This window comes from Uloborus diversus, chromosome 5 (assembly GCF_026930045.1).
Source record: "Uloborus diversus isolate 005 chromosome 5, Udiv.v.3.1, whole genome shotgun sequence".
Classification (NCBI taxonomy): Eukaryota; Metazoa; Arthropoda; class Arachnida; order Araneae; family Uloboridae; genus Uloborus; species Uloborus diversus.
In genome coordinates, this window is record NC_072735.1 from 159,625,947 (window position 1) to 159,653,113 (window position 27,167).

General features: G+C 30.2%; 2 protein-coding genes across 2 annotated transcripts; one reads left to right on the forward strand and one right to left on the reverse strand.

Moving 5' to 3' along the window:
• Nucleotides 1-56: 56 nt before the first annotated feature.
• On the reverse strand, nucleotides 57-9,041 carry LOC129222302 (leucine-rich repeat-containing protein 47-like). Its single transcript, XM_054856789.1, has 6 exons — nucleotides 8,157-9,041; nucleotides 6,961-7,128; nucleotides 6,766-6,882; nucleotides 4,804-4,922; nucleotides 2,085-2,187; nucleotides 57-382 (listed from the first exon to the last, which is right to left on the reverse strand). Exons 1-6 carry the CDS (start codon nucleotides 8,961-8,963, stop codon nucleotides 119-121), a joined length of 1,578 nt encoding a protein of 525 aa, XP_054712764.1. The 5' UTR covers nucleotides 8,964-9,041; the 3' UTR covers nucleotides 57-118.
• A 233-nt stretch (nucleotides 9,042-9,274) lies between these two features.
• Nucleotides 9,275-21,201, forward strand: LOC129222182 (corrinoid adenosyltransferase MMAB-like). Its single transcript, XM_054856646.1, is given in 9 exon segments — nucleotides 9,275-9,508; nucleotides 13,528-13,574; nucleotides 13,651-13,718; nucleotides 13,720-13,803; nucleotides 15,572-15,644; nucleotides 16,727-16,824; nucleotides 16,907-16,971; nucleotides 18,264-18,323; nucleotides 19,221-21,201. Coding segments are annotated over 9 exon segments (681 nt in total). The 5' UTR covers nucleotides 9,275-9,422; the 3' UTR covers nucleotides 19,321-21,201.
• The last annotated feature ends 5,966 nt before the right edge of the window (nucleotides 21,202-27,167 follow it).

A 27,167-nucleotide genomic window follows, 5' to 3' on the forward strand; every position in this document is an offset into this window, starting at 1 on the left:
TTTTTTCTTCTGGAAAATGCCATGCATCCAATGTAGGTGAAAAAAAATACATATAGTAAGCAATATAAAAACTTTTAATGATTCTTTTATACAAAGATTATACACTTATGCTTTCTAATCAAGTGCGTGTCACAAGAATTCCATCAAATTGTATGTCAGTTCTTGATGGATATACAACTTTTAACTGACCCTCTTCATCAACAACTTTAATCTGTTGGACACTTAAAGTATTCTTTTGTGTATCATCATCTATTTCCTTCTGATTTTTATCACCAAGGCCCAATTTTAGCATCTCTACTAATAAAGTGTCCATCACTTTCTTGCAAGTACTTAAATTATTTCCTGTAACTTCTAAGAGAATGTTTCTGGTTTCATTGGATATCTAAAATAAATATAACACTAATTAAATATGCACATGCCAATGTAAAATGACTGGTTTCCATATACCACCACAGCAGATTTTTTTTGGTTTGTGAAATGCTTAAGTTTGAGAATTCACCATTTATTAGCCTAATTTTATTCATGAAAATAAAAAATTTGTTTCAGTATGCTAACACAGTTGAATTTCCAACTTTTCTATGATTTAGTTTTAAAGCAGTCATTGAAAGAACAATATAAAGAATCATACATACTCTTAGAATGGCATGCAAAATTTATTAAGCCATATTGAATCACAATGTGACCAAATGAAAATTAACTTAAAAAGGATAATATAATGATTATTTGTTACAGGTGAATTATCTATATACCTTTAATAGAATTTTTTTTTTCTTTAAAAGTTGGCAAGTATGCACAAATTAACTAAAAAGCTATTACTGGCAGCTAGCTATGCATCTTTATAACTTGGGGACAGGCAAGAAGGTCAATGCCAAACATAAAATCATTCATTATGACTAAAGGATAGATTACAACAATACAAAATTGAACGTTCAGGGTCTTTGTTAAATTTTCATAATGCCACATGGTGTGTATGTGTGTGTGCAAAAAAAAGTGGTGGTAGGAAGACAAAAAAAAAGCCATCCTCCTGCCTTCTCTTTTTTCACACTAAGAATTTTGTGTGCACTTATTTTTCAAGATATAATCTTCATATAACAATTATCTTTTTTTATGAAGTAATTTCAGGCCAGCATTACAATTCCAAAGAGAATTGGAAATAATTCTTTTCTGTTAATTATACATTTAAAAAAAATTCTGTGTCATAAACAATGAAGAAATGAATTGTCAATCAATTTAACAAATCAGTTTCAAAGATAAACTTAAGCAAGCATATATTTGTCACTATACTTAAACAAAATTCCTTTTGAATTAGAGCATAATAAAATAATAGTTTTAAAAAACTTAATTTGCATATTACTACTTGTCAAAAGTATTGTACAAAAATAAATTAATAGTTTAAAAAACTTTAAAAAAAAAACGCTTTTGTAGCAATACGAATTTAAAAAGTCAGAAATAATCTTTGGGTGTTAAGTATGATAAAATAATTGACCAAACAATTAACTTTAATGTAAAAAAACTGGGTGGAGGGTGGGCTGTCTATTTACGTTTTTGCAAGAATAACAAATGGAAAACATTCAAGACAACTGATATGAAGCCCCCCCCCCCCCCCCCCAACACTTATTTCACATCTAAGTGTTTGGTCAATTATTTTACCATACTTAATATCCAAAGATCATTTTTTACTTTTTAGCTCATATTGCTACAAAAGCAGATGTTTGTTTAGTTTTTTAAACTATTATTTTATTTATTTGATTAAACCATATTAGGGAGAAAACTGAAAAGTTGACAAGCATTAAATTGCTAACAAAAAAAAAGGTGATACGTAAAGACAAAGACATTAAAAGGTTTTAATAACTCGATATAATACTGCGACTTTTAGCTGATATTGGAGTCCATCTGAAAAAGAGTTTCAGAGAAAATTCTTAAGATTTTCTTTAAAAGTCTTACACTTCATTTTAGCATAATGCTGCAATTTTCCACTTTAGAGAAAGTCAAAGCTACATATCCAATTAAAAGAAAAGGACAAAATACACTGTATACATTAACACATTTTATGTTTTTAATTATTGCATTAACCAGAAGCTTACCTTAGATCCATCACTATTTGTTATTGGTGGGAATGATATCACTGTACCAGATGAATCCAATAAACAAGGATATAAAGGCTTATCTTTCAAAAGATATAAATACCTGTGAAGTATAATGAAAGCAAATCATTAAATACAAAATTCCATTATGTAGATAATTTACTAATATGTTTCACATAAATCATTTTGTTATAATTTATTACAGTGGATAAGAGTAGATATAGTAGTAAATTATAGCATGAGATCTATTATCATAAAAATCATTTAAATTATGTTTCTAAGAAAAGTGCTTGTAATACATTTTTAAAAGCCTAATAACAGAACTAGAAAAGCCCCGAATTTTGAAAGAATATCATACACCGAAAAAAAAATTATTATTATAATAAACAAAATCACCCAAAATCGTTTACCATTAAAATAAAATGATATTTAATTATATTACTATTTAAAATTAAAAAAGTGTGTGCATTAATTTTTTTATATTAAATAGATATTAACACTAAAAAAAATTAAATATGCCATTTCATGTAACAGCCTAATGTTTCATTCACAAAAGTGCAATATCTTTCAAGTTAAATGTTTAAAAATTCACCTATCTATAGTGTTAAAATCTATGCATTTCTGTCTGTTTGAAACCTTATCTCCTCGAGAACAACTCAGAGTTGAGAATTGAATGACTTACTGAAAAAGTAGACTTTTATGTGAACTTATTTCACTTGTTTTCATCTTTGTACCGCTTTAATTGCCAAAAATATTAATTAAAATCAATTTTATTATTTTGCCCTTAGCATTCTCTCTCAGCTTAATTGGGCTACCAAAGTATACAGTCAAGGACGGATTGGTGAGCAAAGCAAGTAGGGAGCAAATTCTCCTAGGTTATGTTTTAGGCACTGAAATTTACAGTAGAACTTCAATTATCCGAATCAATTGGGACCAAACCCCATTCAGAAAATTAAAATTTTGGATTTAAGACTTTTTCCGAAAAAAGGCTTAATTTTGATTAATAACTGCATGTGTGTTGATAATAAGGGTGGATAAAAGTGGAGGTTCATAAGAGTTATGACCCCCCTACCCAAAACATCAACAATTTTATCCACTCACACTATTCAAACAGTTCATGAATAAAATGTAAATGATTGAAGCAATCTTTCCAATTCATTAATTATTTTTAAAAAGAAATATTTGAAATACTATTTCCTTTCATTGTATATGAAATTAATTAGTAACTTTTACCCCCTATTATGTGCCTTTTTCAGTTCAGATTTGGTGCTCTTTATTGACATATTGACACAAAGCACTTTCAGAAATTGTTTGTATGCAAAACACTACTTCGGCATGATTCGGCGATTTGAGTAGCCGGCGTGATTTGGGTAGTTGGGTAGCCTGCGGTGTTCGGATAATATTGGAGTTCTACTGTTGTTATTTTTAGCTATACTTTTCGTTATGCTGCTATTTTTAACATGTGCTTTTATTCACTGATTCTTGTCTTCTCAAGTCAACAGTTCAAAATAGATGTTTACTGAGTAAAAATTAGTCATTTTTTTATCTTTACCTTTTTTTTCAACTTGCAAAAATGTTTCACTTTCTCCCTATTTATCAAAACTTCACTGTATAATGAATCAAGAATAGGCTTACTTATGTGAATGGCAAAATAGAAGATACATTCTTTTTCTTTCCTTTCCTAATACAGTCGACGCTCATTATAACGACCACACATTATAAAGACCGTCCCATTATAACGACCAGTGGTAGAAGTCCAAACTTTGTTCCTATAAACTCTATGTTAATTTGCTTTCATTATAACGACCGTTCTGTAACGTCTAATCCAATACAGCGACCGAATCAGCGGACGCTATTTCTTGTGTTCTTTCCAATAAAACAAATTTGTAGCTTAAAATGACATTGATTATTGTTTACAGACATCTGCCTGAAGTTTTCAATGTCAAATCCAACTTTAAGAGGGGGGGGGGAGAGATTACCATTCACCACAGCTAGCACAGAAAAAATAATGGGAAGAAAATTCCAGATTCCTAAGAAAAGGGAGTTGACAGATGTATTAGTAGTTTAGTGTTTGAATCTACTATTTTTAAAGATTTGGTGTTCTCGGGGGACTTTTAAATGTTTCTTCGGAAAGCAAGAGAAACACAATCTATCACCTATAGTATCTGAAACAGAAAATAATGTTTTGCAAAAATCACGTCTGCTAAAAAGGCAGACCTCTGTTTCTGGTTTTAGCTTCAGAAATTGTTGTGGTAGTAGTAGCAGATCTGAAAGTGTGTAACATTTTCCTCCCTATATTTTCTACTTTAAAACTTGTTTAATATTCTGTCATAATATTTTGCACACTACTTTTCTAAAAATTCCTATGATAAAAAACATTTGGGCATTTACTTGGGCATGCATGATGACGGTGTAAATTTTTTAAATTTATACCTCTTATAACGACCACTCGTTATAAAGACCTTTTTCTCTGGGACGGAGATGGTCGTTATATCGAGCGTCGACTGTAGTATCGCTTCTTCATTTGAGTACACAATTTTCTGACTCATTTTTTTTCTTTTCTTTTTTTCCCCCAATTCTTTCACTCGCTTATGAGTATTAGGTGGTAGTATTTGGATTTTATTTAATACCTAGTTCTATTTTCAATATGTCAAAAAAAATTCCCTTTCCCAATATTTATCAAAATTTCACTGTGTAATGAATCAAGAAAAAGGCTTACTTATGAATTCCTGAATATGTATTCTTTTTCTTTTCTTTCCTAATAGCATCTGCTTCTTCATTTAATTGAGTATACAATTCTGCTGCAGTCAAGTCTTTTTTTCTATTCAATGGTAATATCTATTCAAAATAATAAAAATACAGCTCAAGACAAAAAAAGGTTTAAATAATAAATAACACAGCAAAATAAAGAGATTTTTAGAATCACATCATTGAAATAACACATAACTCTAGAAAAGTTTGATTAATTCTCAGCCAAAGAACAACACTTAGGTAACATATTAGAATTTATGATTCTTCATTTGTTGAAACATTGACATTTCAACATTTTTTCCTTCATTATCATAAAAATAGCACATAATTTTTTTTTTTTTTTTTTTGAGAAAATTGCTTTTTTTTTTTTTTGCTTATGTAAGAGTGCCATCTATCTTTATATCTCAGGCCCATTCACTAAAACTGATCTATTTCAGCATTGTGTCACATAAATCAATTGAATAATTAACATAAATAAAGCAAAGTGTCAAACAAAGTTTTTCTTTAAATTCTAGATTGAAAGAATAACTCCCAATAGAACTTTTAGCTAAGTGACTCTTCCTATAAAATTTTAAATAACTAAATTTTCTCTCAATATTATTAATTCCCAAGGATTAACAAGTTTGATAAAAATCTAGGTGCTGAATTACAAATGAATAAAAAAAAATCCATATTTTTCATCTCATAATAATATACAACTTTGCCAAATGGAACTCTAAATTTTGCCAAACTGTCAGACAAAATTTGCAAAATAAGGAAATTTTTGGGAGGTCACAGTGACCTCCAACAGGACACCCCTGCAAATTACAAAGTGGGATACAGCAGTTTTTGTTGAGAAATGTCAAGTGATAGTGATACTTTTAAAACATAGAAATAAGCATACAAGTTATTATTTACAAGGTTCAGTCATTAGTCAGAAAATATTATTGATCTGGGTGTCTTAATAAATCAGGACTTCATGTTTAGTCAGCAGTGCAGCATTGCAAGTAACAAAGCCAACAGAATGTTTGGATTTATCAATAGATCTAGTACAACTGAACTCCCTCATTTGGAGTATGCTGTTCAGTTTTGGTCTCCTTATCTCAAGGAAAGATATTTCTTTATTGGAAAGAGTTCAAAAATGGTTTACACGGCTGGGGACTTTCAGATTTAGATTGTGATACCAGACGTAAAAGGTTTAGCGGAGAGTTGTACCTTGGAACACTGCTAATTTCTAAGAATCTATTTTTAGCAGCCATGGTTTTTTTTTTTTTTGTTGTTGTTGTTATCTCTAGAATAGTAATCTTCACTATTAAATAGTGCCACAGTAACAATCAATATCAAAAGAGTTAAAGTGACAATTTTGTGAGAAAGAAAATTTCTCGACTCCAAAATAAATATTTTATTCATTTTTATTTAATTTTCTATCTTTTCCTGATATTCACCCATATAGTAGGACCAAAAAGTCAAAAAAAAAAAAAAAAAAAACTTTTCTGCTGCAAAATTTCTATTGGTCTATTTTCCTTTTGGTCTTAGAGAAACAATAATAGGATAATAAAGTTATTAGCAATTTTTTACCTAAAATATTTTTAAAAATGAACATTTCAGAAAAAGTTATTTTATCCTATGTTCATTAATTACAACAAATTAATTTTTAAAATGAATGAATTACTAATTTTTCAGTAAATATGAATTGATTAGATTAGACCCCTTTAGCACTAGTGTACTTCTGAGCAGTTAAAGCTGATGAGTGCTAAAAAGCACGAAATTGCAGTCCTCAGATGGAATAACTGAGCTGGTGGTGTATTTTATGCATTTAGGATGGTAAAAAAACACCTGTTCAAAATCCCAACCTTGCTCAGGCGAAATGCCATGATAACTAGTATTTGTTGAGGCCTGACAATATTTGACGACTAAATAAAATAAAAATTATATTTTGAATTCAAAATACCTTTATCTCTTGGGGAGGCCTAGCATCGTAGAGCAGATTTCCTTGCAGTTTGTCAAAATCATGTGTTGCAATAGTAGCTACTGTCCGTTTTTCACATATACCATCATGAAGTTTAGTCTGGAACACCAATTAGATTTTAATGACAAAATCTTAACTTCATAATGAAAGGGTAATAATACTTATTTAAATTTATACCTGTGCTGTTATGAATTTTTTCAAGATGCTTCCGTCTTTTAAATCCACATTTTGAACTTTGCAGCAAACAATGTAAGGCCGAACATCACAAACTTTAGCAGTAACTACTACTTTTAACAACTCATCAGATACATGGTATATTGTCAATTCATCCAGCATTTCAACAACCTAATTAGATTAGAACATAAAATAAATCAATCCATTAAATCATATTGAAAATAATAAAATTAGCATTTCTTCTTTAAAAAACTTTGCATTAGTAGAGTTCATTTTCAAATTTCCAGAAAAATTATTTTATTTAACATTATTTTGAAATATTCATGAAAATGTAGGACTTTAAAACTGGAGAATTATGATACAAAATCATTACATACATATAAACACATTTTAAATTTATAGAAACATTTTTAGAAATTAAAAAAAAAATTAAGTGGGAGGTTAATCGAAGTCCCAAATTGAAATTTTGGGACTGGGACGGGGCATTTTCGATTTTACAGAATGAAATTCCAAATTTCACAGATTTAAAATAAAAAAAAAAAGACCCAGCAGATTGCACATTAGATACCTGTTGCATCTAATAGGTTAGAAAGAGAGATAAGCAATCATTAAAAAAAAATAACTAAAAAAAATTACAATGTTGCAATCTGTCTTGGAATTTGCTGAATGTCAGCAAAATTTGCCTAATAAAGAGATTTTAGAGAGGTCACAGCGACCTTCCATTGGGACGTCCCTGCAAAAGCATGTCGTATAACATTGTAACATATGGCTAACCTAATTTGAATTATTGTTCTGTGTGAAATATTTATTACTTGTGCAAAATTAATTTGTAAATATTACATTGTTTAATACATATTTGTGTTTGTACTCCAATTTAAACCAATTAAAAAACACTGCGGACAGTGTCTTTGGCGCTCTTTAGTGTTGAATTTACTACTAACTCATGTTGAACTATAATCAAGAATTTCTTAATGTTTTGTTATTGACATTTGTAATTTATGTTTTATAATTCATGTTGTATGTTTTAACTTTATTTTATTTTTATTTTGCTTACTGTTTGTTATGTATGTGTGTTTTTGTTAATAAATCTTATCTATCTAAATCTTATCTTATTTGAAAGATAAATTTCTTTAGAATATATGGAAAAATAAATTTTGTGAGATCTTTTGATTAAATGTCTAAAAAAAAATCAAGCATACCTCTTCGGCTTCACTCTTCTTGCTTTGTTTAGTTTTCTTTTTTGATTTGCTCTGCTTGTTATTATCAGCATTAGCTTTTGGGCAATGACTCCTGATATAGTCCATCACCTGTTTGACATGACATTGCTCAACAAGTTTTAACAAACGCTTGTCTTTCAATTTATTTCCCTTCAGGTTTAATTCTTTTAGTTTAGTGCAGTTGCCTAGCTCTCCTGGAATCGAGTTTATTTCGTTAACACCCAAATCCAAGATTTTTAAACTCCCTAACTGTCCTATTTCTGGTGGAATTTCAGCTATGTTGTTATTGTTAGCAATCAAATCCGTAAAATGTATCAATTTCGAATCACAAATACTGACTGGCAGTGACTCAAATTTATTATAACATATATTTAAGGTTACCAATTTTGACATTTCGTTTATGGGAGGGATATTAGACAGTTCATTCGAACTAACATTAAGAGACTGAAGGTCGACTAGTTTTGACAATTCCGCAGGCAACTCGGTAAGATGGTTGTGAGAAACGTCTAAAAACTTCAACTTTTTCAGCTTACATATTTCAGGCGGCAAAGAACTGAGTTCATTATAGCAAACAACAATTCTTGTCAAATTTGACAGCTCACCAATATCCGAGGGAAGGCATTTTAAAGCAGCTTTGCTAATTTCAAGAAAATTCAGATGCTTTATCTTAAATATACCTGGATCTAAACCATCCTTAACAATTCTCTCAGAATATAAAGGACCAGTGAAAACTAATTCACAGCGTTTCTCCTCTAAAGCCTGTTCAACTTCTGACCAAGATTTAGACATGTTTATTAAATTCTAAGAGCCTTTAAAATTTCGACACAACAAATAACAAAGTGCAACGAGAGATGTTTACGAAGAGCACCGGTCGAAGAATGAAGTTGAAATTGTAGTTGCTAAATTAACAAATCCGACTTATGTCAAAGAACTTTTACATTTTATATTATGAAATCATGCAATAATTTTGCTTCAACTAAATAAAATAATTGTACAGTCACTTTGACAGCTGTGTTTTTGAATTTAAGATTCGAGTATCTGTTAACTATTCAAGTGTAAAATCTTAATATGGCAACATTCACTGTTTGTTTGTTTTGATTTGAAAATTAAATCGCGTCGCATTTTAAAAAGTAAATTTTTAAGCCGGCTGCTCTACAAAGACAAGAATTCGTTCAAAAACTGAATGTTTTTCGAATAAATAAATTTCAACTTTCATCTTAATTTGTTCAATGCAATTTTTGTTACGAAATGCTTCCAATTCCTAGATTGCTAGTCTGCAGTACTGCTAAATTAGTAAATGTTTCTTCTAAATATTGTTTTCAATTTTCCACCAGGTATGTCATACGATAAGTCCCCCCTCCCCTTCCTCTCTTTTTTTTTCATGTCAAATGAATGTAGTTAAGCTAGCCTAGTTGTTAAGTAAGTGTTATGAAGTGATAGTGAAGTTTTTGAAATCTACGTTTTTAGTTATAGATTTTTTAGTTTAGCTATAGTATATCTTGAATTTTACAATAATAATTCCAAAAAGAAGTCAAAGTAATTCATATCCCAATTTCATACATCCCATATCAGAAGTTTTTTCCCATCGTAAATTGTTTTTTTTCCCCCATATATATATCAGGGCAGTGGCGCCGGGTTTTGAAAATGAATGGTAGTGCTCTCACACGGAGTCCGAAAAAAAAGGGGGGGGGGGGGGGTCAAAACGAGAACAACATTTCGAAACGAATCTTTCAAGAAAACTTGTGAGAAAACTAGTTGTAGAAAAATAACAACTTTTACAATAGCGTATGGTCACAAAATAGTTCCACAGGTGCCAAAAATCGACATTAATATGAAAGTATATTGTCGGAGAAAATATTCGTGAGAATCATCAGTTAGAAACATGATCTAATCCAATTAATTACTTTTGATATGCTAAACTGAATTTCCAAAAAACATGTAAATAAATGTACAAAGTAAAATATTACAGTAAAACCTGTAATGTTGACCACCTGTCTAAGTTGACCGCTTTTGTCAGGAACGGAATTAGTCTTATCTTATGTAATGAAGGAAAACCTCTGTAACTTGACCACCTCTCTATCTTGACCACCTGTCTATCTTGACCACTAATATACACCAGCTTTGGTTTGGAGTATTGTAAAAAACCCTTTGTAAGTCGACCACTAGGCAAAAGCATTAAATGTGCTAAAAGTTTCATCAGTTATGCCTCAAATAAGCAACCAGATCATTTTGGAAAAACCTATGAGTATTTATGTTGCCATCGAAAAACATTGGGCTAATGTTAAGTCCCAGAAAATGAGCCAAACTTCAATAAGGAGTTATTTTGTTGAAAAATAGATTACTATGGTTACAAATGTGCAAGAAAAAATCAAATGAAGAATTCAGGGTTCATACTCAATTTCAGAAATTAAATGAAGGAGTTTTGAAGGAGTAAAATGATATTTTGAAGGAGTAATTTTGAGCTATCCTTATAAATTTTGTCACTTTTTTCAACAGATTTGAACCCCTTTCCCCTTCGTCACACTTTACCTTTCTCCTTCCCTTGTCACATGTCTTATCTTTCATAAACATATTGTTATAATAACTGTGATGTCACTTTTTTTGGCACCCTCTCTTTCCCTTGTCACAATTTCTTGAGCCTGTCTCCTCTCAAGGCATGACATCCCTTGTGGATGACTCTTTTTACAATGTAAAAACTGCAATTCACTAAACAATTGCTTTTTTTAACAAAATCACTTAATATAGTACATCTACTAATGTATTTTTAATACTTAAGTATTGAACAAACTGACTTTTGCTACTGAGAGTGTGGCGGAGTAAAAAGCAATAAACATAATATTTGTCAAAATAGTCAAGTACCATTTAAGCATGATTTAATTCACTTATGAAATGTCTTAGTCATCATCTAATAATATTTTCACATTCAGCTTTTATGACTTCTATAACCAATTTGTAAATCACATCTTTATGAAAAAAAATATATCAAATTACTACATTAAAATCGCTCTTATACCTTCGCCCCTGTGACAAAGTTAAGTTGTCGATCGAAGTATTTTAAATTACTGTCATAAAGGACGATTATGTAGTCTTGATCCAAAAAAGAAGGAGTTTTGAAGGAGTTAAAAGCAAAATGAAGGAGTTTGAAGGGCCCTTCAAAAAAATTTCCTAAATGAAGGAGTATTGGAGGTGTTTTGAAGGAGCGTACGAACCCTGGAATTTGAGTCACTTTTGATTTGTTATGAATTTTTAAGAATTGTTAATATCAGTAAGTAGTTTTTCATAAGCAATGAAGCATTTTTTTTTAATCAATTCACAGAAATTTTAAATTTGTATGATACTTTACGAGTCAGTCTGGTAAATAATCTCTAAAAATATTTAAACAACATTTTTCCTTATTGTTTTAAAATGTTAAACAATGAAAGTGAGTTTAAAGTATTCCAGTTAGTTAAAAAATAAATGCATGGGACAAGAAATGGCAAAAAAAAAAAAAGCTTTCATTACTACCCTCTATAAGTTGACCACCTGTCTAAGTTGACCACCAAAGTATTGCACCGCAAGTGGTCAACTTACACAGGTTTCACTGTATTATTTTATTGGGTAAAAAAAACTTCCCTTGAATATCCTTTTCTCTAATTGTTGAAAAATCTCTAACCAATTAAAATGATTATCACCTTCGTGGATTAAGTTTCCTCTAAGGATTGTTTAATGGAAATGTTAGACGTAGTTTTGAGGCTGTTTATCCTGTTCATGGACATAAAAGATTGCATTGTCTTTTTTGTATCATAGTCACACACAGATAAGTTTTCAAGTTTCTGAGAGCAGAAAACAAACATTCTGCTGTACAGTAAATGTAAACACAAGTATAGTTAATAGATCATTATCAATTTGTTCACTTCTGGGGCTTCAGGCATCAGTTTGTTTGAAACAAAAAATAGTACAAAACCTTCTGTAGCTTGAACAATAGTTTTATGACTCATAGATATCTAGTAACATATTTCTGTGTAAAATTAATCTTTACATGTCAAAATCAATCTTGTAAACTGAAGTTTTAGAAAAGAGAAAAATTTCCATCTCTTTGCAATGATTCTTAACTCCTGTAAAAAAAATCAAACATATTTTCTAAAGTCAGTGTTTTATTAAAATAAATATTAAATGAAGTGACCTTCAAACACTTTTGCACATACAGAAAAAATAAAGAAGATTTTGATGTACACCTCATAAAAAATAAGGAAAAAATTTCTTCATGGTTGAAGAGAAAGGAAATGAAATGTGTGCAATTTTGCACTGAATGCCATTTAATTTAAAAAGAATCAAAATGTTGGGGGGGGGGATGCAAGCTCCAACTTAATAATTATTTGGAAAATTAATCATCAACTTTATTTCCTCCTTTATCTGCTTACTGGCAGTGTGGGTGCGCAACATCCCCACAAATATTTTGGGGGTTGCTCGAGCCACTCAACACCCCCAGAGTCAGCATCCCTGTATCAGGGATCTCCAACCTATGGCCCTTGCTCCTCATCCAGTCCATGAACATATTTTTTAAAAAAAGCTTTTTTTTTCAATTGGATAATGCAGCAAAACGATAAATGTTATAATAAACGATAAATGTTCCCATTACGACAAACAAAAGTTGTGGTCCCTTGAACTTCATTATAACAGGATTTAACAGTAAATTTCTTTTAAAGTACTGTTTTAAGAAAAAAAATGAAATCGAAAAGTCTCAAAAAACCACCTCTGGGCTCTTAATTCAAATCAAATTTGTGGAAGGATGGGAGAAGGGGCTAGCGCTGACTAAACCATCTGAACTGCAATATTGTTAGATTGTTGGCCTGCCTTGCCCCCAAAAATTTATAATGTGTCCCTTGAGTAAAAAAGGTTGGATACCCTTGCTCCAGGCCCATCAGTTCAAAATTTGCCGGGAGGGGGGGGGGGTTGCAAAGGGTTTGTTTTCAATAATTGAAAAAGCTACAAAATGCATACTAATATGCCTATTTTCATAATGTGTCTGAAATCCACTTCCAGTCAATTGATACCCCCCTCCTCCCCCACACACACCACACTGGCCTAAATGTGACAGGCCTGCCCTACTCTATATATTCAATAATTTTTCACAAGAAAAACTTAAATCGATCGTTGCAACTTGTCAATTCTTTATGAAACAAGATTTTTTTTTTCAATTAAAAAGTTGCTTTTATAACCAGTATAACCCTTGGTAAGATTTTTTTTTACAAATTAAAGTTAGTTCAAAAAAGTTTCTTGGGGGGGGGAAGCAGTATTTTCTTTCCAATTTGTACATAAATTTGCAATTTATGCTTACATTAACTGATTTTACTATGTGTTCATTTCTTTTTAGTTCTTGTATGAGATTCCCAAAGATTTATACACGAACTGGAGATAAAGGTATGTAAATAATATGCTTATGAGTTCTGTATGCATTTAAACTTCATAAATTATTGATTTTCATCTTTCCTCTTAGGAAAATCTTCTACTTTTACTTTAGAACGGCGATACAAGGATGATATGATTTTTGAGGCATTAGGTTCAAACCGATGAATTAACAAGTGCAATTGGGTTTGCAAGAGAGTTTTTGCCTGAATCATGTGAGCATATCGACAAACAACTACAAGAAGTTAGCTTTAATAATATTATTTGTGGATTATCTTTTTTTTCATTATTAATTATTGTGACTAGTAGCACTTAGCATTTTCTTTTTTCATGTTCTCATGTATGATTCTTTTATACCGTCAATCTTGCTCAATTTTTATTTTCTTGCAATCCAAAAAAATAAAACCCTAAAAGTTTGGCCTAAATTTCAATTTACTTTCACCCATGGATAAATCCAGAGACGTGCAGCTGCCTTCCCCCCCCCCCCCCCCCCCCCCCTCTGGCTTTCTCAAAAACAAAACAAGAAATTTTAAATGATTGATTAATTGATGGTTGTTTCAATTTATAAATTCGTCATAACTAAAAAACAGGATGCTGTAGGACAGTGGTGCCCAACCTTAGGGCCACACCTCATTAAAATGATTTTTACGAGCCAAAACACGTATGAAGTTTTTAAAATATTTGAAGAATTTTGGAATGACATGGGGAAACATGAAAAAGGAAAGAAAAATTAAAAACCAATAATTGTTGTTATCACTGCTATACTTCTTTTATTATATGCGCCTGTTTTTCAGAAACCAATTTCTGAATATTTAGCTCCAAATTTGTCACAATTTCACTGATTGTACATTTTAATCTGTAACTTTGAACAAAACAACAGGCCATACGATTCAACTTTGCTAGCTGGATGTGGCCTGTGGGCTGTAGGTTGGGCACCACTCTCATAGAAGGTTTAAAATTCATATGTCAAGTTTGTATATCTTTTTTGCTAGTATAGTCTGTGTGCCTCTACTTTTAGTTGTTATCCACTGTTCCTCAATTGCATTTTACATGTGTTCTGTGACAAATCAATATTAATTTCAATACTAACTGACTATAAATTGGCAACAGAATGAACTGCCAAACCAAATGTCAGTTTGGTGATATTTGGCAAGATTCCCATACAAAAAGTTTTAACATTGTTACTATTTGCCAATATGAATGTTTGTAAAACCATCATTTCTGCAGTAGGTAATAGCAAGCTTGGGGGGAGTATTTAAAATGTTTTTTGCTTACTCAAAAGTGCTATTATATTGTATTTTTATTCTTTTTACACTTTCCATTTATTTTTTGTTTCTGCAATTTCAGATTTAAGGTGCAAAAAAAACATAGAATGTCTTTCAATTTGAACATTCCATTCTCTATACTTATACTTTTCTAGGTGTAGGAAAAAGTCAAAAAAATTGTGCATTTAAGAAATTTTAACTTTAAATCAGGTACATGGAGCAGTAGTGCCAACTTATGTGTCCTCCCAGTGCTGAACCCATTCAATAATTTGCTTTTTCAGGCCACAAATTTGCATAATTCTGTTTTGCTAATATTTTTCATAAATTATTTGATATTCATAGAATCGTTTTAAAAAGTGTTAAGGATAATCTGATTCAAAGCCTAGTAAGACACCTTGGAGCAATAAAAGCTCCTTCAGCAAGAATTTCAAACATTCATATGTATATATAAATGGGAAAATTCATACACTAGGCATTTGGGATTTAAGAACAGACTAATGCTAATTTTTTTTTTTTTTTAAACTAATTTTAGGCTTTTTGAATAGTCAGTATAAACAAATGTGTTAAGTTGACGTGTTCACTTAACAATTATTTTATTTCGTTTAAACCGAAAATGAACCACATTTTAAGGGGAAAAAGTTGTAATTTCTTAACACACCTTGATTTCAATGCAGTTTCAAACTTTTTTTTTTCTTTTTTCCTCCGATATTTTATTAGCATTTTGTTTTGAAACTTTTCAATTTTTAGGTGCAGTGCATCATTCAAGATCTTGCTGCTGCTGTTGCGACACCTAAAAGCTCTAGCAAACAACGACACATTGGTAATTTGTTTTTCGAAATTAAAAACCTCGAAGCAAATGTTTTATTCTGCAGTATTTCTGTTCCCAAAATTCCAGCGTCCTATTGCAACATACTATACATCCATATTTTATGTACAGTAGAGCGTCGAAAATCCAATCTGAATTGGGACCATAGGTAAATTGGATTTTCAAACTGTCTGGATTTTCAAAAATAACCAAGAAAATACAATTTAAGAAAAGAGAATGCCATTTAATAAAGTAAAGTAGTTATACAATATGTATGTACTCTACATTCACTGCAATTCATAACACTACAATATGTAATTGCATTTTTTAGCAAAATTTAACAAACGTTATCTCCTATTGTTAATAAAACACAAAGGAAAAATATTTACAGTACTGTGTATACTCTGTAAAAACTGTTATACAGTAATTAAATTAAGAATATTTAATGAAATTCAAAAAAAAAAAAAATCCACCAACTTTGTACAAACGAACTAAATTAATGCAAAAAGCACTGCTCTCTACATGTTCCTTATTGTGAGACTGATATCTCCCATCGCTTCATCTAGAAAGATTTTTTTTTTTTTTTAGTTTGTGACTAAATATTTTTCCATGTAGGGAAACCTAGAAATCTGTAACATTTTGATGGTAAATATAATACTCCACCTCTGTTACATATATACTTTATTCATTTCTTTAATCACTGTACACCATTATTTATTTCACAAAATTTGTCTGTTCCTTAGCAATTGTCAAGCAATTTATTATGGAGTTGCATTCGTATTTTTGATGTTCTGCTGTATGTTTTCTCTATCCCTTTCTTATTTTTTTTTGTGTGTGGGGGTGGGGCTGATTGGTTTGCTTATGAAAGTGGCTTGGGTTGATAACACAATAATATGGCAAGTTTAACTATTGGGATTACCTCAAGCTGCATGCCAAAGGGGATTAATTTTACTATTTCCACCTGTCTGGTGTGATTCAGGAAATTAAAAAAAGATGTTAGGAAAAGTCAATAAAATGCCTGATTATTTTTGGGGGGAGGCATGATAATTGCATTATTGATTGAACAACCTGTTGATACATATTTTTTTTTTTTTTAGAAAAGACAAAATTTACTGGAAATCATGTAGAAACTCTTGAAATATGGATTGATGAGCATACAAAAAATTTACCTCCTCTTAATAATTTTATTCTACCCGTAAGTATCATTTTTATCATAGTTAAAAACACCAAGAAACTATCCCAGTGTTGGAAATTACTTTCTATCTTATTCTTGTTAGTCTGGAGGGCCAGGCAGCGCTGCTCTTCACTTGGCTCGTGCTATCTGTCGTCGTGCTGAAAGAAGGTTAGTGGAGAAAAACATGGAATTTTTGCTTCATTATTTTCTAATTCTTATTTTTTAACTGTTCATATTTCAATCCACGACCTAATCTATGCCTGATTTTGTGTTTAGCTACTTTATTAGGCTGAAAATTCAACTGATATTATATACTCTTGATCTTATTCATCTGTTTATCTGAACTGAAATTAAGCAATTAATTATCACTCAGAAGGCAGTACAGCTAAGTCAATTTACTTATTATCTTCTACTTTTTGCAAATTCAATAAAATAAATAATATTTGTCTTACTTATTAAATGATATCAAAAAAGTGTATATTTAAATCATTCCAAAATTTTTGATTGAAATTTAAAAACCTGAAGTTTATGAGGTAATGCATTAAAGATATTGATTTTCTTGTCCCCCCCCCCTCTCTGACTGACCACATTGACTTCAGAGTGACTCATGTGTTGCTTTGGACACAAAGAATAAATGAATTGATTGTTTCAGAAAGGGATCAGAAAGGGGTTCAGATTGTTTCCGTAGAACTTACACCCTTTCTGAAATAATAGATTCAAATATAATCGTGTGTGTCAGCTTTACTATTTTGATAAGTTATAATTAATATTTTTTTGTAAAATTGAAAAACATTGTAAAATGTTTTCTTCTTGATAGGCTTGATGAGCCTCCTTGCTATCTGTCAATTGAATCAAGCCCAGTCTGTTGTTGCTAAAATATTTCTAATTTTCGCTTTTGGAATTTGAAAAATCTTCTATGGCAATCCATATGTTGAGCTTCAGTCTATCACATGTTAATGTGCCATGCACCATATTGTCTTCATCACAATGATTATGCATGGTTTCAGAATATTTTTTATTTCATGAACCCTCTTTAATCATTAGATTTCAATAAAATGCTCAATAATCAGAACTTGTAAGCCTTTTACCACTCTAAAATTGGTTTCCTGTACCAGATTTATGGTTTGATCATCCCTGTAAACTATTATGTTTTTAAAAAAAAGTAAAGAACTTGTTTTACAGTTTAGTAATAAGAAGTGGAAAGCAATCATATATTGCTTCTTTAGAGTGTTTTAAAAAAAATGCTCAAATTGTTCAGAAAATGAGTGGAAAATTGTAAGATATTGTTAAAAAGAATCTCTCATACATTTTTGTATTTATTTCAAGTAAAATCAGTTATTTTATAAGTTGTTGGCAATGCCAGTGCACATACTTATCCAAAAAGTCTTCTGAAAAGATTTTATTGCTTGTGTTTCAGATGTAACATTAAAATTTACTACAGCAGTTTTATTTATTTTCAGAGTTGTACCACTTGTTAAAGATGATGAAGTTGATGAAGCTCCAATGCAATATTTAAATAGGTAATTGTTTAGTTGGTGATATGCATATGTTTTTCTATCTAAGCTTTTGTATTCCATCAATGCAGAACAGGAAATTGGTCGAACCACTTGCTGCAATGCATGACATTTTGAATTAGCAAATGAGCGGAGGCAACATGCTACTTCTTGTGAATGATTGTCCCCAATAAACAAATTTTAAAAAACGATACAGTGTGAAAGTCTGCACTCAACAAAAATTGTATTAAAGCTGATTCTTGATTTTTCCACCAGTAAACCCAACATCAACCAACCAATCAAAATTTGTATTGAAAAATGTATCAAATTCTTCCAATGCATTTTGTGATAAGATATTTCGGATCGACTTTTTTTTTTATGCATTTTCTATCAGGCTAAAATTTAGCTTCCAAAACATTTTGCAAAACCTTAACAACTGTTACATGACAAGTAAAAGAAAATATAACAATATTTTGCAAATACAAACAATTGCCACAATTGCCACAATTTGCAAATATTTTCAGGCACATGTTTCCGTGCTTAGCTTTAAAAAACATTTTTTTTTCAATGCAAAAAAAAAAAAAAAAAAATTGCTTTTGGATATAAAACTCCAAATGCTTACTTTTTTGCATTGGAAAATTGGTTCCTTGAAACCACCCCAATACACTTGTCTGCAGTTATCTGCAAATATATATATATATATGTATTCTGCTCAAAGGTATTCTTTTTACATGAAAAATTTATTAGTTATACGTCAAGTAGCCAGAATTATACTAACTTGAAGTGACTTTAATCATAACCACCCTATACATCAAAATGAAATTTTTTTGAAATAATATGAAAGTATTTTCATTATACTTTAAATTTTTATTTCGTCTCCAAAACTATTCAAATTAATGTTCTGAAACTTTTGCTACCTTTCAGATTGAGCGATTATCTGTTCACTATTGCACGAGTTGTAGGATTGGCTGCTGGAAGAGAAGAATTTATATACTGGCAACCGAAACCAAGATCTAAGAAATAAATTTGAAAACTAAATGTGTACTAAAAATTTTAATGATGTTTTTTGTCTGACAACTATTTTTGGGAAATGAGTATATGATCATGTTTCTTTTCAATCCTATTTGTCAAGTTAAGAAATTTAAATATCGTTATTTTGCTTTTTGTCAATATTTTTGAAGGACAGAAGTGCAAGAGTGTTAAAGTTGTGGTTTTCATACATATGTAAAGTTAACACATTTCAATGTTTAGAATATTTTTCTTATATTTTTATACTGTCACAAAAAATGAATCTCAAGGTGTTGCTTTTTTGTTGACAACGAATTTTGCAATTTGTCTTTGAAAGCATTTTTGAGTTAAAGATAAAAATTCATACAAAGTTGTAAAATTATCTTGGTTGTTCTTTTTGTTTTATACCAGCACCATGCAAATGTATGTGATTTAGAGTAGATTAAAAAATTACAATTATTAGTTGTGCCAAAATGAAGGATATGAAAGTCTACTGAGAACTACTTTAAGTACCTAAAATCTGTTTTATTTTTAGCTATATATCTTTTCCTTAGTTAATATAGTACTTTGTAGGGATTTTATATGCAGCCATTTAATTTTAGCAAAAAAATTATTTTCTGACTGTAGAAATCTTTAGTAAGAGTCAAGAAGATAAGTTTTGCTATGATATTTAAACAAAAATCATGCTATTCCAGTTAATCTTATAATCAACAGTAAATACCATAGCAATATTTAACTTCTTGTGATGCTTATTTATCTTGTGATACTTATTTATTCAAAAATATTGAATTCAAGTGGTTAAAAAAGATTTGTGTGCTAAAGAAAACTATATCCATTTAAAAATTTGTTAAACCTTTGATAAAATCTTTTTAACAAACTTTTAGAAATATAAATGTTGCTGAAAAACAAGTGGGTTGCATTATTACCTTAATTTATTAAATTTTCAGTGAGTCACATGCTGAATACATATGCTCCCAAAAATTACAAAAATCAATCTATTACACATGATATTGATATAGTATGAAGTGGTAAGTTAGAATCAATTGGTTTTTTCTGTTAAGAAAGAAAAAACATCAAGTGCTGTTTTAAGATAAAATAGAATTGAGGATTTTTTTTATATAGAAATTCAAATGTTGCTGAAAAATAAGGTTACACAAACATTTGAATTTATATTCATTTATTAAATTTTCAGTGAACCACATGCTGAATACATATGCTCCCAAAAATCAAACTATTACACATATTAGGTATTGATATAGTATGAAGTGGTAAGTTAGAATCAATTGGTTTTTTCTGTTAAGAAAGAAAAAACATCAAGTGCTGTTTTAAGATAAAATAAAATTGAGGATTTTTTTTTTTATAGAAATTCAAATGTTTTTGAAAAATAAGGTTACACAAACATTTGAATTTATGTTCATTTATTAAATTTTCAATGAATAACATACAGAATATATATGCTCTAAAATATTTGCAAAAATTTATACTATAATATATTATTGAAAAAGTATGAAGTGTTAAAAGTTAGAATCAATGAATTTTTAGTGTTAAGAAAGAAAAAAATATGAACTGCTGTTTTAAGAAATACATTATAAAATAGAATAGAGGATTTTTTTTTATCCAGCTGCATATCATTTATTTTTTATTTTTAGTGTAAAAAATTTTGCAGGCTGTCTTTCTCCTGCAAATAAAATTTTACACTTGTATCCAATGTTTTTGAAACAGCATTCAAGTTTGCTTGTCTTAATGGCTTCCACTGCATATTGTTTTTGCGAGTTGGAAATATGCTTTTCATGATTTTTTTTTTTTTTTAATGAAATTCATATCTAAACCTGCATTTATGTTTTTAGTTTTTGTTAATGTGTAATTTTTGCAAAATGAAGATCTGAATATTTTTGAATTGTTGCTGATTATTTTTTATTGGAAATAAATTTGTTTTCATTATTAAATTGTTTTGTATTCCATTAAACTTTGCAATACTAATATTCAAATATATCTGCATGCAGAGATATTGCTGGTGTTTTTTTCCAAGTCCTGAAAATACTGTTAGACATTTTTCAAAAGAGAAAAATTTATTTTGGAGGAGTGAAAATACAAAAATATAAAAGATCATAATAACATTAATTAATTTCATGGAAAAACTAACTTTCTAGGGATGAAATGGAACATGGCAGAGAAAGAAAAGGTGTGCAGTGTTTTATTATAGTAATTAGATTTTTGACATTGAATTTTAAAAATAACGAAACCATAATACTAAATTTTAATAAAATACAAAGCTTGAAAATGCCTTTGACTAAATTTTAGAAGTGTACTTCTGATTGTCAACGCTTAAAATACTCTTACTAAGGCATTAAAAATGTCTGCATGCGTGTGCTTTTGCTTTGAAAATACAGTGAACCGTTAGGAATCTGAACCCTGGAGATTCAAAATTCTGGATATTATCCAGAATTTCAGAGGTTTTGCGATAAACTAAAACTATTTCATCTAAAACGCAGTTTGCTGCCGACTTCTCATCTTTTTGCTTATTTATTTATTTTGCAAATAAATGAAAACCTATCTTCACTTAAGTTTTCCAAAATGCATCTTTATAGCTTTTAAAATGCAATCTGTAAAAATTTCTATTTCTTTCTCTTTTTTTTTGTTCATAAATGTAGTAAAAATTAGTGCTAAAAGTCCAACAATTATTTCATAAAATCTTGTCGTTCATAATTTACTCTTAAAAAATGATTATGTACTAATTATAATGCACAAAAAAAGGGGGGGGGATACTTTCAAAAATGATTAATGAATTGAAAATGCTACTGAATTGTTTACGTTATGGACGTATACTGCTGTTAATGATTTAGGGGGGGGGAGGTCATGACCCTCCCCTTATAAACACCCCTGATCGTGTATCAATAATGGCTACAAATTATTTAATTACTTCATTGATAAAACTGTCCCTTCGATAAGTGTCCCTTCCATGAACAGCAAATTTTCTTTTTTAGTTATTTTGATCTGGTTCTGTTACAATGATACAATATTTTCTACTAAAAATCTAGTCCAACCATCCAGTTTCTTATACAGTACTACTTTGAGTTCAATTTGAATAAGCCAAAATATTGAACATTTCACTCGAACGCACATTCTCCCAGAATTTTCTTTTTCATACTAACGCAAAACTTTTATCTTTATTTCAAAAAATTTAAATTTTTAATCTTACAAAATGCATTGCTCATCAAATCTGAACGGTTCATTGATAATAACTTCATTCTTGAAGCGAATCTTGATTTTTTTGCATACCATTCATTAGAGTTGAAGTCCTTCAGAAAATTTTTAATGTCCTTAAAAATTCCTTGAAAAGTACTTGAATTTTATTTGCAAGATGGAGGGGGAACCCTGGATAATCTGAAGCACTTGTGAAGTAAAGGCTTAAAACTCTTCTCTTCATTGAATTTTGAAACTGAAGGAATAAATTGCGTTCGAAATCATCCTTTAAATAAATCGTTCATCCAAGTCTTTTTTTGATTTCTATAGTATAAACTGGTAAGGTTGCTTTATCAAGAGTAAAAATGCTTTGTTGTGAACTCAAAACAAAGACCACTATTCTGCCGTGCTAAATGCAAAGAGCTGCAGCTTAATTCAAAAGGAGAAATTGCCGTTTAAAGTTGTGCACCTCCATGTATTTGATTCGAAAGCAACTTTTTCAGAATTTTTTAAAAAATATTTCCCAGTGACAAATGACTATGAAACCTTGTATTTAGATGAAACATGTGACAAAGAACCACCTGGTGACCATAACTCAATTTTGGCAAAAAGTGTAGATACAACTTTTGTGCTTAGCACGGCCGTATTGAGCTAATAACAGGAGTTTACAGGATTCAGATTTAAATAATCATCTGAAGTTAATTGTCGACTAATTTTCCGGACAAAGTTATTTCTCATGGTTTTTTCCCCTTTATTAATAATAAAAATTTAAAAAAATTTCAATTTTTAAGACCACAAATTTTATTAATTTTAATTTTTAGCTCTAAAAAATGCCTATTTTCATACTACATATTTAAGTGTCATGCACTTCCTATGCAATGATAAATTATCCTTTTACCTATCTTTAGAAATGTGAATGATCCTGCAATATAAAAATATAGTAGGAGAAGGTGGAGCAAAGTGATATACTTAAGACAAATTACATTTTTTTAAATGAAAAAACTGGAAATTTACTTTGAAAATTACAGAATAAAAAGAGAGAACAATAAAATTTGATAGAATTTAAGTTGAAATGTTACTTTTCACTTTTTGCTGTTAATTTATATCTTTAAACAAAAGTGAAAGATAATTTCTTTGCACATGGTGTGAGAGTGGTGTTTGAAGTGCACATAAATACATGTTTATGACATATTTTGTATGAATTATTAGAAATAATTTTCCATGAATGAATAAAGAAACAAATGATTAAATTTAATCATTTGTTTCTTTATTCATGTACTTAATGAATGAATAAATTAATTAAGGAATAGTTATATATATATATATATATATATATATATATATATATATATATATGGGAATAAATTAGTGAATGAATAAATAAGTAAATATTGTTCTGGTCCTGGGGGTATGAGGAATTAATGTGTAAAAGTGAATGAGTAAATTAATTAATGAATGAAATAAACTTTCACTTTTCCCAGCATGCTCTTGAAAAATTGTACTACACATAAAACCAAAACATCTGTAATTAAATAAATAAATCCTGGTCTGAGAATCAGTAGGCCTCGATAAAATGATTGACTTCAAATGTTTTATAACAAAAACTTGACCCTTTTATCATAGCAAAAATTGTTTTTGTTATCTACAAAATATTACAATATAAATATATGCAAAGTTGGATCGATATTAGCGTTTGAACCTTAGGGTAGCCTTATTTGGCACGCTTACCTAAAATAATAGAGGCGGACTAGGCACTAGGGTGCCTTGAGAAAATTCTAATTCTTAAAAGAGTGCTGCGAGCAGAGCTAGATAATGTAGGCGCACGACGTGCGCGGATACATCCGCTGACATGCGGATACACTCGCCGCGGAGTTGCGCGTCGTGCGATAATCGTAGAAGTTCTTACGCTTTACTTCTAGTTTGTTTTAAATTGATGTTATTTATTTAATTTGTACAAATTATAAACACATAATATGTACACCCGTAAGGTGATGTATTCGCTGCGAGCACGCGCATCTCGCGATAATCGTTCAGGTTCTCATTCTTCACTTCTATTTTTTTTAATTAATATTGTTTATGTAATATGTAATAATCATGGCTAGATATTATAGAAGGACGCAGATGCATTCGCTGCTGTAAGCAAATATTTGATGCTGTGCAGGTACATTCATCGGAGACATACGCATCTCGCCGTAATCGTTAGTAATGTTCTAGTTTTCCACCTATCCTGTCCTTTTTTCCTTCTGTTAAAAGATTACTGAAACGTTAATCCTCTCTTCTTTTCTCCCATTCATCAATTGGTGATAACTAATCAATTCATTCAATGTGGCTTTGTATGTTTTTTTCTTCTTTTTAAAATTTTTTTGGCGCTTATATCAAAACACAAAAGCACTAGTGGCTTTAAACCTTATCATATGAGGCCAGAAAGTTCACACTTGCCGTACTTTTTGGAAGTATGCACCGCATCCGGCTTAAGCTCCGCATCGTAATATTTGTTAAATCAAAGAAAAATTTTACTTTATGTCACGCACCGGTCGTAAGGGCTGTGCCTCAAGTTTAACAATGTGAAAGAAAAATTGTTTCTCTTTGTTGTTTTTTGAAGAAATCTGGAACGCAATTTAAACAGATTAAATGTTTTAATTTTTTTCCTTCACATTTAATTGCTGATAGTGAATTACCCTAAATCCGAAAATCGTGGACTTCGCCGAATTTCGGATAACTGCCGAAAATGTTGACATTGCACATCAAAAAACATTGAAAGATCGCCTTTATGGATTATGAACTTTTTTTGAAATAATTACAGGATAAACTCGCTTAAATTTTAGCACTTTAGTTCAAAACACAATGCTTAAAGCTTGAGATTCGGACTTAACTGCGAAATAAAAGTTCCGAAAATTTTCCCGATCTACACTCGAAAATTTGGACATAAGAAATAAATACTTGATTAAAGACTTAAATTACAGTAGAAAGTAAACTGTCAAAAAAGCGGGATATGCCGGTTATGAATTCATCAATTTTTTGCATAGTTGATCACTTGGAAATTAGTTCGTTAAGAAAAAAGAAAAGAAAAAAAGCGTGTTTAATAATGCTACGAGAAATTCAAAAGGATTTTTTTTTGTTTAACTAAAAGCAACAATTAACGTTAAAAAAAATCGTGGAAAGTAATCCGTTTTTAAATTCGGGATTGCAAAAAAAAAAAAAAAAAACTTTTTAAAAACGAGATTGAAAATTTAACGCATTTCCGATCATTTCGAAGCAAATTTCTTGCACTTCATTTTCTTTCTTTTTGTAATAGTATTTTTTCTTGTTAAATGTTGTAAACTGTGGCGGGGGGACATCGTATGCGCCGCACCCGTTGTTACCGCCGCATCAGCAATTTATAAACTATTTTTTGTCGTAAGCGCCGCGACGCTTACGAAAAATACAGTATAGTTTACTGTTATAGAAAATACAGTATAGTTTTGGAATACTTGTGTGCATTGGGCTATTAAGGGTTCCAAGGGAGATCGGGGACTCTCCTTGCTCCTTATGTTACCTCTCCTCTTCATAGATAACACTTTTGTCACTAGATTTATTGCACTTGTTTTTGTCCTCTCTTTCGAAAGAGCATTTCCAAGAAGCAGCTACTGGGGAATTGCTAGTTTTTCCTTCATTCTCGGAAATTTGGGTATCCTTTTGATTTGTTGCTTTGACTGCTTAAGAAAAGAAAGATCTAATCATTGTATGATCTGCAGTGAAGCTATAACTCTCAAAAATACGGATTGCATACGAATGCAAAGATATCTGCTTTTGTTTTAGCCAATCTACCTTTTACGAAATGTATTTATTCCTTATGATTAAAACTGTTTAATATTTTTAAAATCCAAAATTTATTTCTTATGATTAAAAATTTATAATATTTTTTAAATCACCCCCTCCCCCGCTTTTTTTACGCCATAGACAACTATTAGCTTGTACATAGTTTTGAGTTGTGTGCGCAGATACTTTATATTTTTATCTGACTCTGGTCGCGAGTCGAAAATGTTTGAGAACCCCTGACTTAGCTAATTGCAATTTTAATCTGCCTGATAAGTGGTGCTACAAACAGAGTAAAATATTTTCTCTGAGTAATATTTCATTTTGTCCAGCCTAAGGTGTACCAACATGTATTATGCTATAAAGGTTACAGGGGCATTCTATTGCTAAATCTGCATTTGCCTATGGCTCTAATTGGATTGTAAATAAACATTTTGGATTAAGGTGTTGTATATCTAACCAATTTTTACAAGTCAAGCGAAGAATATTAAAGCTCACAAAATATAAAATGCTTTGTTTAACTGGTACATTTTTGCATTAAAAATAGTTTCCAAAAGAAGCAGTTTTAAGCACTTGCTTTGTCAATTAAACAGTTAATATTACTTCCGTTGAAAATAATAACTTTTACGTTCATTTAAGTCTTATGATGTTGAATCAGATGAAAAATATAATAATAGCATTTAAGCGTACAAAATTAAATTTTTCTTGGAAATTTCTTTTTAGAATTAAGTTTTGCAGTCTTCTCTCCCCCCTCCACCCTCTTTGGTTTTAACAATTATTTATTTTAAATGATTTTTCCAGCGGTAATAGTATTCCGGTTTTTTACCCGATTTCCAGTTTTTTCATCTTTGAAAGACCCGATATCAGGTATTTTTCGTTATGCAT

Coding starts and splice junctions, on each gene's coding strand:
- LOC129222302 (XM_054856789.1), bottom strand. CDS start 8,963: ATGTCTAAATCTTGGTCAGAAGTTGAACAGGCTTTAGAGGAGAAACGC. Junction 7,129..8,156: donor AGAAGAGTGAAGCCGAAGAG/GTATGCTTGATT, acceptor TAATCTAATTAG/GTTGTTGAAATGCTGGATGA. Junction 4,923..6,765: donor GGCCTCCCCAAGAGATAAAG/GTATTTTGAATT, acceptor TATTTTGAATAG/ATATTACCATTGAATAGAAA.